Source organism: Zootoca vivipara, chromosome 12 (assembly GCF_963506605.1).
Source record: "Zootoca vivipara chromosome 12, rZooViv1.1, whole genome shotgun sequence".
NCBI classification, from domain to species: Eukaryota; Metazoa; Chordata; class Lepidosauria; order Squamata; family Lacertidae; genus Zootoca; species Zootoca vivipara.
Genome location: NC_083287.1, coordinates 38,965,284 through 38,984,687, shown reverse-complemented (window position 1 = coordinate 38,984,687; position 19,404 = coordinate 38,965,284). Strand labels below are relative to the sequence as shown.

Below are 19,404 nucleotides of genomic sequence, written 5' to 3'. Positions count from 1 at the left end.
CTCCAGAACGGCCAGTCATCAAGCACATCTGGAGAGCCGCAGGTCTCCCACCCTTTGGGGGGGGGGGGAGAGACTGTGGAGAAGAAGGAAATTCCCAGTTAAAAGGGTTACTTTCACTTTCATTGCATCTTGGAAAAAGGCACTGCGCCCCCTCGTTCTCGGGAATTTCCCTCAGGCATAGCAGCCAGATTGCAGCCTTCGCTGAACGGGGGTTTCCCCAGCACCGCCTCGCTCCCCCCCCCTTCTGTGGCGGTTAACGGATGAGCGTTTCCCGAAGGATGAACCTCCGCCCAGCGGCCATTTTAATCATCTTTTCCCGCTCATTTCCCCCTTTTCGAGGTGTTTTCGAAACTCTGCCCAGCACACTCGTGCTAAGTGGGGCAGGGCTTATTCGGAGAACGGTCTTAACTCCTCTCTTCGCCGCTGGGCAGGAGGAGAAGTAGAAAAATCACCAAGGAAAAATAAGGCGATGGCGCCCCTCAACTGCCACACAGACTGCATTGAGAGGCGCCTGTCGCGCGCGCTGCAGGCCCTGGGCGCCCTGGTGGGCGCGCACCCGTGGCCCTTCCTGCTCGTGCCCGTGGCGCTCTCGGCCGCTTTGGGCACCGGCTTCGGGTTCCTCAGCAGCCTGGAGGACAACGACATCGAGCGCCAGTTCACGCCGCTCAAGGGCCCCGCCAAGAGCGAGCGGCGCTTCGTGCAGGCGCACTTCCCCACCGATGACGCGCAGCGCTTCTCCGCCGAGAGGCTGAGCACCGAGGGCTCCTTCGTCGCCTTCATCGCCGTGGCCCGCGGCGGAGGCTCGCTCCTCACCCGGGAGGCCTTCGCCGAGCTGCTGGCGCTGGACAAGGCGGTGTGGGAGCTCCGCAGCCCCGGCGGCGCCGCGCTCCCCTTCGCCCAGCTCTGCGCGCGAGGCATCCCCGGCGACAACTGCAGCAGCCCCAACCCGCTACTGAGCGCCGTGAGAGGCGACCCAGCCGGGATAGAGGCGCTGCTGCCCGACCTCACCTTCCCGCTCTACATACCTCCGAGCTTTCCCAATCCCGTTTTCTTGGGCCACCTTCTGGGAGGCCTCGACTTGGCCCCCGGGGATGGGCCGTCGCGCCCCGTCCGGGCAGCCAAAGCGCTGCGCCTCTTCTACTACTTGCAGGAGGATGAGGCTTCTCGGAGAAACGGCAGCGAGCTCTGGCTCCGGACGTTTCTGGAGCGCATCCCGGGCGTGGTGAAATCCTTGAACCTCGCAACCATCCAGGTAAGCGTCTCCTGGTATGATGGAGCCGCTTCACACGTTACGGAATGAGACCGATATGAATCTCTGTGTCTGCCTGATGCATGCTGCCACGCTTACTGGAGCTAACAGGATCAGAAGTCAAACCACTAGGGTCAGAGGTTCCCCATGCCTCACCCACCTGCATCAACAAGTGGAGGCATTCAGTGGCGGCCAAACATTTAATTTTAGCAAGTAATTAGAAAACAAGCTATTGCAGCATCTCTGGCAAAGCAAGAATGCCAAGGAGTGCCTCTTTCAAAATGATGCACATTACTATGCCTTGTGTCAATCTCTAGGTTTTAAAAATGCATTTTAAGCCTTTATGCTGTTTCCTGAATTACAGTGGTATCTCGGGTTACAGGTGCTTCAGGTTACAGACGCTTCAGGTTACAGACTCTGCTAACCCAGAAATAGTACCTCAGTTTTAGAACTTTGCTTCAGGATGAGAACCGAAATTGTGGGGCGGCGGCAGCGGGAGGCCCCATTAGCTAAAGTGGCACCTCAGGTTAAGAACAGTTTCAGATTAAGAACAGACCTCCAGAACGGATTATGTTCTTAACCCGAGGTACCACTGTACTTCTTTTGCACAGCTTGGACATGCTTGGATGTAAATCAGGGGCAGATAACCTTGAGCCCATGGGCAAAATTTGGCCTGCCAAGCTTCACCATTTGGCCCATAAGGCCATTTTACCCAAATCATACCCACCTGTCCTACATCTGATGTCACATGGGATGTCAGGCACATGGCAGGTAGAGCTAGGGCTAGATCAGCTGCACATACAACCAATCCCAACAGAAAGGACCACCCATCAGCTGATGCATTGGGACTTCAGTTCAACTTGGGCACCATCTTCCCCCATTCCCATGGGCCAACTTTGACAGGACCACCTTATCTGTCAATTGCCTCTACGCACGTAGAGATGGGATCGTAGGATGGGGAGAATCAGGATCTGACCTCCCAAGTCAAAAAGGTTTCCTGCCCTTGAAATAAAATGATTAATAACTTCTGTAGATAAATTGATGAATACTTAAATGATCCAGGGCCTAGGCCTAGCATACAATTTTCATATAATCTGCATATGTAATTAATGTGCATGGATGCTTCTAGAAAACCAATATGGTGGCTGACTGGGTTCTTCAGAATAATGTTTGTTGCAGGACTAACAACTGCACTATCAATAAAGCTTTCAAAATATGTTTAAAGGGGGGAGCAAGAGGAATGAGATTTGGGGCCCACTATAAAAAGCTTGGGGCTTGGGGCCCTGAATTAACCTTTAGCAACACCTCCGCCAGTTTATGTCAGTGTGATGGGCTGATTTGTTCTAAATGCCTATCATCCGACCCACAGCTCCTCACCCATAGAAACCCCTCCACCTTCTTTGCGAAAGTGAAAACAAAAAAGGACTTGCTCACCTAGCCTTTGGAGAACAGAAAGCAGAACCTCACTGGCTACTAAAACTGAGGGCTAGCTAACAAGCCCAAGCAAAAATTTTTACTGTATCTGCTTTCTCAGCTAGGGTTGTTATTAGTGCAACTAGTTTTGCTTCTCTGTGCTACCCAGGCCTGAATAGTTTCTCCCTTGCTTTTTGTCTCTCTCTCTCTCTCTCTTTTTTTACCTTTCTCTCCCTTAAAAATATATTTTTAAATTAAGTGGTTTGACTACTGGAGCCAGTAACACTGTTCAATGTAAGGCTATTAATATGCCCCTTTGCATCCAGAAGGAAAGCAAAGGAACTGCTCCAGACAGGTAAGTCTTACTCCATTTGGGTTAGTCTTTTGCAGCTTTTCATTCATTAGCATGTGTTTTCCCTCTCACCCTATTAAACAGAACTCATTGTTTTGATTGTTGGTAGCATCCAACCAGACATCAATGCCTGACATTTTATTAAAAGGCTATCTTTGTTTTAAATTATCCTGCCTCCTTAGGGCAATTATTTATTATAAATATCAGGTGGGGCATAATATGCACATTTAAACAATATATGGAAGATGTATATTTCAGCAGAAATGGTATTTTCTCCCTCCCAGTCCTCAACATTTGGTTAGTTTTACTGACATGCAGGTGGTGCTGTGGTCTAAACCACAGAGCCTATGGCTTGCCGATCAGAAGGTCAGTGGTTCGAATCCCCAGGACGGGGTGAGCTCCCGTTGCTCGGTCCCAGCTCCTGCCAGCCTAGCAGATCGAAAGTACGTCAAAGTGCAAGTAGATAAATAGGTACCGCTCCAGTGGGAAGGTAAACGGCATTTCCGTGTGCTGCTCTGGTTCACCAGAAGCGGCTTAGTCATGCTGGCCACATGACCCGGAAGCTGCACACCGGCTCCTTTGGCCAGTAAAATGAGATGAGTGTCGTAACCCCAGAGTCGTTCGCGACTGGACCTAATGGTCAGGGGTCCCTTACCCTTTACCTTACTGACAGGCCTACCAGGAAGACTAACAGCTTCTGTTCCCTGCCCTGCCCACCCCCAGATAAAGGGGAAAATAAATAATTGTTCAGTTCCATGCTATTTCCCTCAGAAATCTGTTTTCCTCTTCCTGTTCCAATAAACTTGACAGAGAAGTGGGGAACACCAACTTGAAAGTTCAGTTTTTAGTGCTACTAGTTTCTGTACAACTCGAGACTAGTCCTAAAATAAGTGGATTCAAGGCCCTCAGTTGGTGAGCATAATAATTTAAAATTAGACCATCCTTTTCACCCATAATGGTCAAGCAGCAGATGCTTATGGGAAACCCACAAGCAAGACATTAGGACTGTATTCCTCTTTTGCTCTTGTTTCTCAGCAGTTAGTACTCTGGTACTTAGAGGCATACTGCTTCTGAAGCTGGAGACATGGAATAGCATCATGACTGGTTGCCATTGGTATTATTATCCTCTATGGATTTGTCTAATGCCATTTTAAAAGTTATGTAAACTAATGGCTGTCTCTAAAAGTCAGAAGCCAGACAGTGGTGCTAAGCTGAAGCTTCTACCAGTCATAGGCTGTGCATTAGTGACTTGAGGCATTAGAGACTTTGTTCAGCCAACCCAACCAAGCAGCTTAATGAAGACTGAGAATTGCTGGGTGGCCTCAGAATGTTGAGTGTCCAATGGGATGTGAGGTGAAATGAATTATCCTGAAAGAGGGCATGGCTGGCTAACTTGAACCCTTGGTGTATAAAATCCTGCACCGTTTGGGACGGGCTATCCGAAAGACCACCTTATATGACAAGTCAAGTCATTGAGTGCCTCCAGCAGATACCATCTGATCAGGAGGTCGGTTCCTCACAATGTAGGACTTGGGCCTTTAGTGCTGTGACACCTGTCCTTTGGAATTACTCCCCCTGCTTGAATATTACACAGACGCTGTATCGGCTGTCTTTTAAGTGCCTACTGAAGAACCTTCCTCTTAGCAAGCCTTTTAAAGTAGAGATCTTTCTCAGTCTACATCTGTAGACTGGGAAATATCTCTACTTTTTATTGTTTGCTATCCTGGGCCCCTGTACAGGAGCACTCCATGTTGCAAAATTTATTTCAGGTCCCACTTATATTCTGCTAATTGCACCATGTTTTTATACTCTTGTGAGCATTTAGATTTATATATTAAGAGAGAAAATATATTTAACAGGTGATCTTCTCTTCTCTCTCTCTCTCCCCCCCCCCGCTCCTCATGGCAGGTGGCTTATTTTACTTCAATCTCCAGACAGGAAGAGTTTGAAAAAAATACTAAGGAAGTGGTGCCTTTGTTTTCCATCACGTATACCTTAACAATCACCTTCTCAATTATGTCATGCTCAAGGTAATTGCTGGGTGGGAAAAGGGAAATAAGTTTTATCTTTTCATTTTGTGATAGTGTATCCCCCCCCCAGCAATTACTTAAATTTGCAAGAAGAAACCCACGTAATAATAATCATTATAAGAATGATTTATAAAAATCATTTATGTATAAGGCTGCATCAGAAAATAATTTTATTACAGTACATTTAATATTTATTGTTATAATTTTGTATAACAAATTCCTTGTTGTTTGTAATCCACCTTTCCTCCAAAGACCTCAGCGCTCCCACTCCTCATTTTTTCATCACAACCCAGTGACCTTCATGGCTGAGTGGAGAGTTGAACCCCAGTTTCTCTGGTCCCAGTCCAACTGTTACACTATATTGGCCTCCCCCATATGTAGCTCAAGTTGCAATGTTTTCACCGCCTACAGTGGCAGGATCAGTTTCTGGGCAGGAAGTTGAAGCAATTAAATGCACAGATTGTCATCTCATCTGTCCTCCCAGTTGAACGACATGGCTCAGGGAGAGAGAGAAAAATAGGGGGAGTGAACAACTGGCTTCGCAAATGGTGCAAACATGAACGGTTTGGTTTCTTAGATCACGGTCTGCAGTTTCTTGAAGATGGACTTCTGGCAAGTGATGAGCTGCAACTCACAAAAGTTATGAGGAATGATTTGCCATGAAACTTAAAAACCTCATCAGGAGGGCTTTAAACTGACTTATGTGGGGGAGGGAGACAGTAGTCCTGAAGATAGGAGTCTATCAAGTTCTGAAGATGATCATCCAAATGTCAAGGACCAAATGGAGCAAAAAGCATGTAGACCTAGTGGTGGGAGGAAGATATCCTTAAATAAGAGACATGGGGGAATGATCAATGGTCTTCAATGTCTGTATACTAATGCACAGAGCATGGGAAATAAACAAGATGAACTTGAGCTCTTGGTACAGCAAACTAAATACGACATAATAGGCATCACTGAAACCTGGTGGGATGAGTCTCATGACTGGAATGTAATAATAGAGGGATACAATCTATTTCAGAGAAATAGACCAAACAGAAAAGGAGGAGGAGTAGCGTTATATGTCAGGGATGTGTATACCTGTGAAGAGATCTGGGATTTAAAACTTCAAAGCCAAGTTGAGAGTATCTGGGTCAAAATTAAGGGAGAGAAAAATAACAGTGATCTCATTGTGGGAGTTTACTATAGACCCCCAAGCCAAACAGAGGACACAGATGATGCCTTCCTGGAACAGATGACCAGGCATTCAAAAGGAGGTGAGATAGTAGTAATGGGGGATTTCAACTATCCTGATATTTGTTGGATGTCAAACTCAGCCAAGAGCATAAGGTCGAACAGATTCCTCACTGGCCTTGCAGACAATTTCATTGTCCAGAAAGTGGGAGAACCAACAAGAGGATCAGCCATTTTAGATCTGGTCCTAACCAATAGTGATGACCTGGTTAGTGGGGTAGAAGTGGCAGGATCATTAGGTGGGAGTGATCATGCTCTTCTGGAGTTTATTGTTCAGCGGAAAGGAGCAACCAAGCATAGTAAGACTCAAATCCTAGACTTTAAGAAAGCCGACTTCAGAAAACTTAGGGAAACGCTGGGTGAGATCCCATGGACAGACTTACTAAAAGGGAAGGGAGTTCATGATGGTTGGGAGTTTGTTAAAGGGGAGATATTAAAAGCACAACTTCAGGCAATACCAATGAGATGGAAACATGGAAGGTGCCTAAAGAAGCCAGGGTGGCTATCTAAAGAACTTTTAACTGAGTTAAGATTTAAAAGGGATATGTACAAAAAATGGAAAAGGGGAGAAATCACCAGAGAGGAATTCAAACATATAGCCAGCACATGTAGAGACAAAGTCAGAAAAGCTAAAGCACAGAATGAACTCAGGCTCGCCAGAGAGGTTAAAAGCAACAAAAAGGGCTTTTATGGGTATGTCCGTAGCAAAAGGAAGAACAAGGAAACAGTGGGGTCACTTAGAGGAGAAGATGGTGAAATGCAAACAGGGGACAGAGAAAGGGCAGAACTCCTCAATACCTTCTTTGCCTCAGTCTTCTCCAAAAAAGAAAACAACGCCCGACCTGAAGAACATGGAGCAGATGATTCAGCAGGGGAAACACAGCCCAGAATAAGTAAGGAGGTAGTACAAGAATACTTGGCTAGTTTAGATGTATTCAAGTCTCCAGGGCCAGATGAACTACATGACATGCTCAAGGTAATTGCTGGGGAAAGGGAAATAATTTTTATCTTTTCATTTTGTCAGAGTGTACCTCCCCCCACCATTACCGTACTTAAATTTGCAAGAAGAAACCCACATCTGACTTTTTGTTTATAAAAATGATTTATGCATAAGGCATTTAGATGCATCAGAAAAAATGTTATTACATTTAATATTTATTGTTATAAATTTGTATAACAATTTCCTTGTTGTTTGTAATCCACCTTTCTTCCAAAGACGTCAGTGCTCCCACTCATTTTTTCATCACAACCCAGTGACCTTCATGGCTGAGTGGGGAGTTGAACCCGTGTTTCTCTGGTCCCAGTCCAACTGTTACACCATATTGGCCTCCCCCATATGTAGCTCAAGTTGCAGTGTTTTCACCGCCTACAGTGGCAGGATCAGTTTCTAACAGCTTGTTTCTAAAAAAATTATGGCTGCTTACCTGGTACTGAGGTGGGTGGCGATTGCGACCTGGCAGGGCGCTTCCCCCTCCTTCTGAAGCCATGCCCTATTGGCCCCGACTGTTGGCTCCTCCCCCCTGGCTGCCGTAGTAGTGGCTGCTGGGTTCCCACCAAACCCAGTTTGATATTTCTGGCCAATCCACGGCAGCTTTGGAAGCAGGGCACTCAGCGGACATCAGAAGGGGCCGGCGCTGCTTTCCAACAGCTCAGTCGGCCCCAGATCATCACCCACCCAGCCCTCTCTCTAATATTGTTTTCTTGCAGACTAACCTCTCCCCCCCCCCCCAGTATGCGCACGTTGCTATGGCCATATGATGGTTTATGTTTTTGCAGGGCCGGGAAGGCATTTTCCCATCTCTGCAGGTTTCACCTTCCCCATAGCAATTTTCACAACTTTGGCGGTTTTGGCCTTGGGCGGAATCTTTTAGTCAAACACCTGAAGAAGGGGTGAAGTGGTGACTCTCCCGCTTCATGTGGCGACGACAACAGGGTACCACGTTAGAGGGGTAATGAGGGTAGTCTCTGTTCCCAAGCGCTTGGCAGAGGGGCCATAGAGCTACCCTCACCGATTTTGGGAGGGACCAGCTGCGTAAACTCATGTATTGTGTTGGTCCCATCTTTTCCCTAACTGACGCTGTCATGCCTCAGACCCCCAGCAAGGGGCTGAGAGGGATACATGCCCAATGCCTATACCAAGGTTTACCTACCTTTGAAGTTGTGGCCATTTTAATCCCAAATATATGTTGCCGTGTCTTCTCCTTTCACTGTGAGGCCTGACTCCTGTGGGAGGGGATGCTGCGTCTGGGTACGCTACTGTCATTCTCTTTCTGATGAAGTGTGCATGCACACGAAAGCTCATACCAATATAAAAACTTAGTTGGTCTTTAAGGTGCTACTGAAGGAATTTTTTTATTTTGTTTCGACTCAGACCAACACGGCTACCTACCTGTAACTACTCTCTTTCTCTTTATTGTGGATACCCAGCCCTTAACATAAAAAGTATAGGTAGCCATGTTGACCCATAATAGATATTCCAAAATGTTACAAAATCGTGTTCTAACTTACTCGTCCTCTTCGTCAGCTAGATTGTAAAGTAAAGGGAAGCAGTAAAAAAAAATGTTGGCTGGTGGCAAAGCCATTAAGTCTGCATCTTTGTAAGAAAGATTGAATATGTTGACTGTGTTACCTTTGAAGCACATTTCCTCCTCTCAAGGAATTCTGGGCAAGTAGTTTTTTTTAAAAAAACAAACTTTATTTTATGTCACAGCAAACACAATCAATCAAAATCAATAACAAAATTAAAACAAATTACAACCATAACCATGTTGCAATTGTCTTGTTTTTCCCCCTCACCATCCCCCCCAACCCCCCAACCCCCTCCCCTGCGACTTCACAGCCTGGTCTGAACTAATCCCATTTATCTTCCTTTTCATTCTTTATGTACATACCTTATTTCAATATTTACAATAAATTAATATCATTCTTCTCATCTATCAAATTTCCTAGCTCAATCTCTCTTATCCTACTACCATTAATACATTATATTTCTGAACAGAAAAAGAAAAAGAGAGAACCTTTAAACATTGGAGATAAGGCTTGGTTTCTCTACCTTGATTTGCATATAATCTATAAATGCTTTCCAATTATTTTTTGAATCATCCTCTTTTATTCCTTTAATTTCTTCATATTTTATGGCCAGATTGTAATAATTATAAAGTTTCTTTTGCCAATCTTCTTTTGTTGGGACAGAAGTGGTTTTCCAATTTTTTGCAATTAACACTCTTGCGGCGGTTACGGCGTAGCTTATACAGCATCTATCTCTGGGGTTGACATCTTCAGGCACCATTCCTAAAAGGAGCATTTTGGGGCACTTCTTAATTGGATATCTCAGGATTTTCTTTAATTCCTTATAATTATTTCCCAGAACACCTTAATTTGTTTACAATTCCACCACATATGTATGTGGGTTCCAATTTCCTGGTTACATCTCCAAGAGACGTTGCTCGATTCTGGATATATTTTTGCCAATTTGGCTGGTGTTAAGTGCCATCTATTTTGCATTTTCATTATATTTTCTTTTATATCATAGTTTGGCGTAAAATTTAAATCTTTCCTCCACAGGTTTTCCCACTCTTTCATTGAGATGGGCTTGCCTAAATCTTGACTCCATTTAATCATATAATCTTTTGTTAATTCTTCTTCAGTTTTCCATTGTATGATTTGGTACAAATTTTTTATGTATTTATCTTTGTTTACCAATAAAATTTCCTCTAATTTGGATGCTTCTTTATCAAAGCCAATTTTTTTATCGATTTGAAATCTTTGATTCACTTGAAAATATTGTAGCCATGTATTAAAATATCCTTTTACTGCCGTATATTCTTTTAATTGCCAAATTCCCATTTTATTTTCTAATAAATGTTTATATGTTGGCCAATTTACTTCCATGTTTTTCCTTTTCACCGCAACTATCTCTAGGGGAGAGATCCACCAGGGTGTTTTGGGCTCAAAATATCTTTTATATTTTTGCCAAACTGCATGTAAGGATTTCCGAATAATATTTAACAAAAAAGTGATTCTTTTTTCTATTTCATCAAGTAATGGTGCCACCCAAATGCCATCCCGTATCCCTCTAGATCTAATACATCAGTGTCTTTCAAAGCCATCCATTCTTTTATCCACCAGAGTGCTGCCGCATCGTGATAGGCTTCAAGATCAGGCATCCCAAATCCTCCCCTTTGTCTCAGGTCTATCATAACCTTGTATTTGACTCTTGGTCTCTTTCCATTCCGAATGAATTTGGCAAGGTCTTTTTTCCATTCTTTGAAGATTTTTTCTTGCCCTAATAGAGGTAGATTTTGGAATAGGTGGTTCATCCTCGAGACTATGCACATTTTCACTAATGAGATTCTCCCCAATATTGATAATTTTAATTTGTCCCACATTTCAAAATCTTTTTTAATATTTTTCCAGGTTGTCTTATAATTTTCTTGTATTAGGTCAATCCCCTTTATAGTGGTTTGAATGCCCAGGTATTTAATTTTTTTAACAATTTTCAAGCCTGTATTTTCCTGGAGGGCTATTCTCTCGTCCATTTCTAAATTTTTTGCTAGCATGTTAGTCTTCTCATAATTGATTTTCAAGCCTGCTAGACGTCCATATTCTTTTATCTTTTCAATTGCGACCGGAATGCCTTCGACAGGGTCCTCTGTCATTATTATTATATCATCCGCGAATGCTTTAATTTTGAATTTTTTATTACCAATTATTATTCCTTTAATGTTTTCTTCTTCCCTAATATTTTTTGATAATATTTCTAAAGTGATTATAAAGAGGATGGGGGATAGAGGGCACCCTTGTCTGGTGCCTCTCGTAATATCTATTTTATTTGATATTTTCCCATTTATTAAAATTCTTGCTTCTTGGATATTATAAATTGCTTTAATTGCATTCGCCAATTTGCCGCCTAAATTTAAATTTCCAATGTTGTTATCATAAAGGGCCACGAGACCCTGTCGAAGGCCTTCTCTGCGTCGATGGAGAGAAGAGCTGCTCGCTTATCTCTTCGACTCTCGAGGCATTCCAGGATATTTACAATGGTCCTTATATTGTCCTTTGCATATCTCCCTTTTATAAATCCCGCCTGGTCTCTATGAATTATGTCCTCTAGGATGTTACTTAATCTTTTGGCCAAGATTTTTGCAAAAATTTTGTAGTCTCTATTTAATAGCGAGATTGGCCTATAATTGCCTGGATTGTCTGTATCCGCTTGTGATTTAGGAATTAATATTATCTGGGCTTCATTCCATGTTTGGGGTGTCCTTCCCTTTCTTAATATTGTGTTCATTAGGTCATTAAGGGGGGCTAAAAGTTCCTCCTGTAATTCTCTATAGAATTCTATTGGTAACCCATCAGGGCCCGGGGCCTTCCCTTTCTTCATATTATTAATTGCATCTAGTATTTCTGAGGTCGTTATTTCTTTATTCAATAATTTTAATTTTTCCATTGGTATTTTTGGTAAATGATATTTTAATAAAAAATTCATCAATTTGTTCGGTGGGTATTTCTTCCTTTTGGTATAATTTTCCATAGAACTTTTGGAAAACTTTCATAATTTCCTCCGTTTTGTAATAATATCTTCCTTCCGATTGTATTCTATTGATTATTTTTTCATTTTTTCTTATTTTAATTTGCCATGTTAGCAATTTACTAGGTTTATTAGCCCATTCAAAATTTTTGTATTTCCAGAATTGTATCTGTTGCTCCATTTCTTGATCAATTAATTTTTCAAATTCCATTCTCAATATTTTAAGATCTTGTTCCACTAGCTTGTTATAATTTTTATAAAGCATTTTTTCTTTATATTTTATCTCCTGCAGGAGTTTTTCTTTCCTTTGTTCTCTGTCTTTCCTTACTTTTGCGTTTAATGAGATGAAGTAGCCGCGTATCACGGCTTTACCTGCGTCCCATACCGTTAGGGGATCCACCTCACCCTTATAGTTTAACTCAAAATAATCCTTTAGGACTTTCTTGGCCCCCTGGATGTTCTTATTATTATTTAACAGGAAGACATTAAGCCTCCAGTTTTTTTGTATTTGTTCATTTTTTAATGAGAGGGTCACTGGATTATGATCCGAGAGGGTCTGAGGTCTTATTTCAATTTTATGTATTCTTAATGCCAATTCTTTAGGAATCCATATAGTATCTATTCTACTAGCAGTTTGGTGACGCGCCGAGATATGTGTATATTCTTTTTTAATGGGATTCTTATGCCTCCATGCGTCTAGTAGATTTAAATTTTCCATAATATCCATAAATTTTTTTGGTAATTTTGTCTTATTTCCTTTGTGTTTTCCATTTTTATCTAATTCTACATCGATAACTCCATTCATATCTCCCATTACTATTATTTTTTCGCCCATGTAATTCATTAACTGGGTCTCCAAATTTTTCAGGAAGGCCGTTTTGCTCCCATTGGGGGCGTAAATCCCCACCCAAAACCATTGTTCTCCTTCAATCGTTGTTCTAACCACAACACTTCTTCCCTCTCTATCTGTCCATATTAATTCCGGATTCCATTTATTTTTAATATAAATCACGACTCCTCTTTTCTTTTTTGTATCTGCCGCAACAAATTCTGATCCTAATTTCTCATTTTTCAAAATTCTCACATGTTTTTTGTTAATGTGCGTCTCTTGGAGACAAACCACATCCCAATTCTGTTTTTTTAAGATATGTCCCACCCTGTTCCGTTTTTTTTATTATTCAGGCCATTTACATTCCATGAAATTGTTCTTAAATTCATATTTATTAAATATTATAGATCAATTTATAATTTAGATAAGAAGAAATAAAAAGGGGAGGAAAAAAAGGGGGGAGAGGGGGGAAAGAAAGGGAGGGGGGAGGAAGAGAAGGGGGAAGAAGAGAGAAAGAAAAAAAAACCGAGAAGAAGAAAAAAAAAGAAAAAGAAAAAAAATCGAATGTTTAGACTAAGCAGGCTCAAGGAAATTCATTAATCAATAGTTCTTATGAAGTGACTTATCTAGTCAGGCTCTCAGTTACAGTTTACAACATTGACATTTTGGGTCAGATTTTATTTACAATTTATCAATCATTCTTCCAGTTGGTTTTCTTCTCTTTCTTCATCTACCTCTCGATCTTCTACTTCACCATCAAGTTCGTCTGCGCTGGAATCTTCCAAACTTTCTTCATTTATAGGGGTCTTAGCTTTAATTGTCCTTGCTTTATCTCCTCCCAGTTCTTGAGAATAAGTTCTATAGAATCTGTCCGCTGCTTCTTGTGTGTCGAATCTTCTCCACCTTCCTTTGAAGGAAAACGCTATTCCTTCTGGATATTCCCATTTGAAGGATATTTTCTTAGCTTTTAGTGGCTTGGCTAGAAACTGATATTTTTTCCTCTTATGAATCAGCCGAGGTGGAATTTCTTTCATGATGAATATCTCAGTTTCTTCCATAATTAATTTCTTTTTTCCCTTCATTTTTAAAATTTTATTTCTCAGCCACATATTTGTAAAAGTCACAAGACAGTCTCCCGGCCAATTTTTTGCTTTCTCTTTTTTCGAATTAACTCTAAACGCTTCCTCTATTCGCGTTTCAACATCCAATTCTTCAAGATCTAACCATTTTGCTAGCGCACTTACAATTCGTTTTTCGATTTCTTCGTTAGGTGTTTCTGGGATATTTCTAAATCTGAGAGTCTTCTCCTTCATTTTCATTTGCATCATTGCGAGAGCATCTTGTGACGCCTCCAATGCTGCTCTTTGATCGTCCAGATCTTTCTTTAATTTTTCAATCTCTTTCTTCCCCTCTCTCCTTTCTTTTGATATATTTTTCAATGATGATTCCAACGTTTGGTTCTTGTGCCTCCTGGATCGATTCCATTGCCTTCTTAGTATTTTCTTCTGTCCTGTTTATTTGTTCTTTAATCTCTTGTTTGTCCTTTTCATTAATTTCCATTTTTCCTTCCAAGTTTTCCATTTTGTCTTCCATATTCTTGATCCTTTCATTCATTTCCTTTTTTATTTCTGTTAAGTCTTGTTTAATCTTCCCTATGTCATTTTTGAAATCTTGTTTAATTTCTCCTATGTCATTTTTGAGACTTAAAATTAATTCTTTAAGATCCAACTCGTGGTCTGCTGTTGAGGTCCTTCTCTGGTTTGAGTTTCCTGTATTTGTCCTCTTTTGCTTATCCATTTTATTATGTTGTCCTACTATATTATCCATTTTATTGTAATGTCCTGCTATTTTTCTCTTGTCCACACGGTGTTGCCCTCTACTTGATGTCTATTTTAGGTGGGTATTTTACCGGTTAGATTTTATGTAGCCACTGGAGGTCACTATATTGTAGTCTATTGTAAATTTTCCCCAGGTCAGCGTGTTCTTTAAATTCCTCTCACTCAGGTTTCGTCACTTCTAGTTTCTTTGTGACCTTGTCTGCTTAGTCATAGTCTTATTTAGAGGATCGTCGCCATTTTATTTCAAGTTTCTTTAGTGTAGAAAATTGCAACTGTTTCTAAAAAGTAGCTTATAAAAGAGTTTCCAAGGGACAGTCACTCAGAGGAGAGTCAAAATAAATCTTTCTTTCACCCTCTCCAAACTCAATTCTTACAGCAATAAAAACTCACGTTCTATCTGTGTTGTATGTACTTCAAAGTAAATCAAAGTTCAGCCGGCTCCTTACTTCTTTTTAATTTAGTTTGTCCCCAGCTTGGCATTTATTAATTAAAGCCCCGTCGGTGTCTCTTGCATTGCGCTCTGCGTCTTATCACAGTCCTTCCCACACCCCACTTTTCGCTTTGATTTCTCCGGTTTTTAAGTCCAATTCAGTGGGGGGGATTCTTCTCAAATTTCTTTAGATCTCCAAATTCTCTCTCTCACGCCCAGGGTATGTCTTTTTAAAAGGGTTTAATTAAAAGGAATTTTACCGTGCACGATCGCGTCGGGTTTCGGCTCTTGCTGGTTATGGTTTCTGGTCTCACGCTGTCGCAGTGCCCAGCTTCTCCCCCTCCTTCTGCGGTCTGCGAAGGTTTTCGGGAGAAACTTTAGGGAACCACCGATGCCTCAGACGGGAATCACCTTCCAGTCCTTCTTTGGGGGGCTGCTTAGCCTTGCAGACCCCCCCGCTTCTCCAGCGAAAGATTCGGGGCTGCAGAGCTCCCATTTTTAGCCCGATCGCGATCCGCGGTCAAAACCGGAAGTCCTGGGCAAGTAGTTTGTTAAGGGTTGTTAGGAATTGTAACTCTGAGAGGTAAACTACCATGCCCAGTATCCTTTGAAGGAAAGAATGTGCTTCAAATATGCTTTGGTGCAATTCGACTTCTCTGCAACCCTTCCCCTCTGCAGGGAGGAGGGACCAATTCAGATGGTCCGCCCCCACCATTTAATGGATCCAAATGGTTTCCAAAGAGTGGTAGGGGATGCTTTATCCCATGTTGATGGCCTTTCAGCCAATTCCCTGGTGGCCCTCTAGAATGCGGAGTTAACCAGGGCTATCAACTGTCTGGCGGTTCCCTCTTTGCGAGAAGCAAATTTACAGGGAACCAGGCAAAGGGCCTTCTCAGTAGTGGCGCCCGCCCTGTGGAACGCCCTCCCATCAGATGTCAAAGAAATAAACAACTATTTGACATTTAGAAGACATCAGAAGGCAGCCCTGTTTAGGGATGTTTTTGATGACTGATGTTTTAATGTATTTTTAACTTTCTGTTGGAAGCCAAGAGTGGCTGGGCAAACCCAGCCACATGGGCAGGGTAGAAATTTTATTTATTTATTTAAAGGCATCATGTGTATGCAGGCTTAAGAGGAAGTAGTAGATCTCCCAAGCTTCATCTGGATGTCTGCTATCTTCCTCACATTCCATCTTAAGAATGCAGACTCAATGGCCTTACCAACAGCCAACTTTGTTCTCACCCCCTCAGTTTGTTTACTGTCTAGCTGATGGAGCATTCTGGGGAGCTTGGAAGCTTACATTCTTTTTTGAGATATTTTATGCAACTAGGGCTTCAAAACAAAGCTTAACCCAGCTTCAATGCATGCACAGACTATCCTTTTGGTGCCAATGGGTTTAGCTTGGTTCAGTGGAAGGGGGGATTAGCAAATGTACCATGATACTCTGAATCGAATTAGAATCTTCTTAATCTGTTTTCCAGGCTGGACTGTGTACGGACAAAAGTGTGGGTTGCAGCTTTTGGGGTGCTTTCAGCAGGCTTATCTGTCGTCAGCAGCTTTGGATTACTGCTCTTTTGTGGGGTGCCGTTTGTTGTCACAGTGGCAAATTCGCCATTTCTTATCCTTGGTAAGTGAGCAAATGTACACATTCCTCCTGACTTCTCCATTGGGCTTTTCATTAATATGTTTAAGAATGATGATGGGTGAAAATTCTCTTACATATCTATGGGTTTGCGGTGTTCGGGAGCCGGTTTTTTCGGGAGCCAAGCCATTCGAGTACCAAGATACCACTGTATTTCTCTTCTCACATGACATATAGGAACTAATATGTTAAATATTTGCCGTTCTTCAGGGGTTGGTGTTGATGACATGTTCATCCTGGTGTCTTGGTGGCAGCAGACTAAAGTGAAGGACAGTGTCAGAGATCGAATGGCTGACACCTACGGAAAAGCAGCCGTGTCCATTACCATCACAACTCTCACAGACGTTTTAGCCTTCTACATTGGAATTGCAACTCCATTCCAGTCCATTCAGGCATTTTGCATCTATACAGGAACATCCTTTGTGTTCTGCTACTTATATAACCTGACATTCTTGGGGGCCGTTCTTGCTTTAAATGGGAGGCGAGAAGAAAGCAACAGACACTGGCTCACATTCATGAAAGTGAACAATGAGCCTCAGGATTCTCAGGGCAGCATTTATAACATGTGCTGTGTAGGAGGGTCTTTTGATGAGTCCACTGGAGCAGAGACTGAACACCCCATGAATGGATTATTTAGAAAGTATTATGGTCCCTTCCTTATGCACACCTGGACCAAGGTGCTTGTGGTAGTCCTTTATCTCATGTATTTGGGTATTAGTATTTTTGGCTGCACTCAAATCCAAGAAGGTATAGATCTTCGAAATCTAGCTAGTGATAATTCTTACGTCATCCAGTATTATGAATGGGAAAAGGAATATTTTTCAGAATATGGCCCAAGGGTTATGGTTGTTGTTACTGAAAGCAAAGCTTATTGGGATTCATCTGTCCGTGCAGATATTGAAAACTGCATGAATGCACTAGAAAGATCATCCTACATCAACAAGAATTTATCAGTGTCCTGGTTGAGAACTTACGAAGATATCGCTAAACGTATGTCTTTCAGTATAGATGGCCGTAGGCTTTTCATTGACAATTTATCCACCCTCCATAGAATTAATCCAGACTTCAAGTGGGATGTTAATGTTATTGGTACAGAAATATTAGCGTCACGTTTTTTCATACAGACAGTCAATGTTACTACTGCAGTGGATGAGAAGAGTCTGTTAAATGAGCTGAGAGGCCTTGCTGAGGGCTGCAAGGTACCATTAATGGTTTATCATCCAGCTTTTATATACTTTGATCAATATATTGTAATCGTTCAGGACACGGTTCAAAGTGTTGTGATTGCTGCTGGAGCCATGCTACTCATTTCCTTACTACTCATTCCCAATCCTCTTTGTTCTTTGTGGGTAACCTTTGCTATTGCCTCTGTTATTGTCGGTGTAGCTGGTTTCATGACCTTCTGGAATGTTAATCTCGATTCCATATCCATGATCAACCTTGTAATTTGCATAGGGTTTTCAGTAGACTTCTCTGCTCATATTTCTTACATTTTTGTTGCCAGTGAGAAACACAACGTGAATGACAAGGCTGTGGATGCTCTGTACAGCCTTGGCTACCCTGTTGCGCAGGGAGCTATTTCCACTATCTTGGGAGTTATTGTACTCTCCATGGCATCCTCTTACATCTTCAGAACCTTTTTTAAGATAATGTTTCTGGTGATCTTTTTTGGGGCTGTTCACGGTCTCATTTTTATTCCTGTGTTCTTAACTTTCTTCGGCTTTTGTAGTCAAATGCCAAATAGACAGTTTCCAGTCAGTGCCCAGAGCTCCAGTGCTGGAGGAGTTCCTTTGTAAGATACAAATACTGCATTATGAAACCGCCTAATGTAAACATGACAATATTGCAATGAGAGCAGTTCGATAATGGAACTAATTACCTAGAGGACGGGTGTGGGCTCTTCCTGGTGAGCATTAAAGGTCCCCATCCCTACTTTGCGGGCTGCCGTCTGATTGGATTTTACTTTGATTCTGACTTGATTTTAAGATGTAGGATGTATTTTGATTGCTTGATTTTATGGTAATATGTGATATACTTGATGTTAGCCACTCGGAGTCCGGTTTTGCCTCAGATAATAAATAAAATGTATTATTATTATTATTATTTCTCATTGTTATCTCTCCCACCACTTGCAAGCCAACTTTGGAAAGTGAGCGGGACCACTGACATCATGATTACATCAGGTGGCCCTTTTGCCCACATGGGTCTTGCAAAGCACTTTTCATAGGGCTTCGTAAGACCCAATGATTAGCTGGTTTTCAGGTGTTGCAAAGCCCTGCACACAGCAGTTTGCTTAGGATATTTCAGGCACCAACATTCCACTGATTGACAGTGCCTCAAAACCCCTTTCACTTGAGCCATGTTTTTACCTGGTCAACACTTGATGTAGGGCAGGCAGGCATGGCTTGGTTGAAATAGGCCTCACAGACCTAATTATTCATTTCATAAAAATTCTATACTGATTGATTGGAGCAAACAAACAAACACCTCAAAGTGGTTTACCAAAATGCACACCTGCTAATTATGCTTACTGACTAGAAATTCCCCACCCCTTCTGTAAACTATGGGCCTCAATTTGGGTTGGGTTAGAAGACTGGTGATGTACTGGAAGAAATGTTGAGAATTTTCAACCTGTGCTGCTACAACATTATTGTCACCCATGGTGCCTTTGGAGTTTTTAACTAATCTAGTGCAGTGTTTCTCAACCTTTTTTGGGCCAAGGCACACTTGTTCCATGAAAAAAATCACGAGGCACACCTGGAAGAAAGTTCCCCTCTGCCGCTCATTCCGGCGCCCCTAGAAGCAGCGGCTGCGGCTCCAGCGCGCTCGTCTCCGCTAGCCTGAAAGGGAGAGGGGCT

General features: G+C 42.2%; 1 protein-coding gene across 1 annotated transcript; it reads left to right on the top strand.

Annotated features, from left to right (window-relative positions):
* Positions 1-292: 292 nt before the first annotated feature.
* Positions 293-18,610, top strand: LOC118091646 (patched domain-containing protein 3-like). Its single transcript, XM_035128756.2, has 4 exons — positions 293-1,252; positions 4,923-5,044; positions 16,386-16,531; positions 16,757-18,610. The coding sequence occupies exons 1-4, from the start codon at positions 470-472 to the stop codon at positions 18,340-18,342; spliced, it is 2,637 nt and encodes an 878-aa protein (XP_034984647.2). The 5' UTR covers positions 293-469; the 3' UTR covers positions 18,343-18,610.
* The last annotated feature ends 794 nt before the right edge of the window (positions 18,611-19,404 follow it).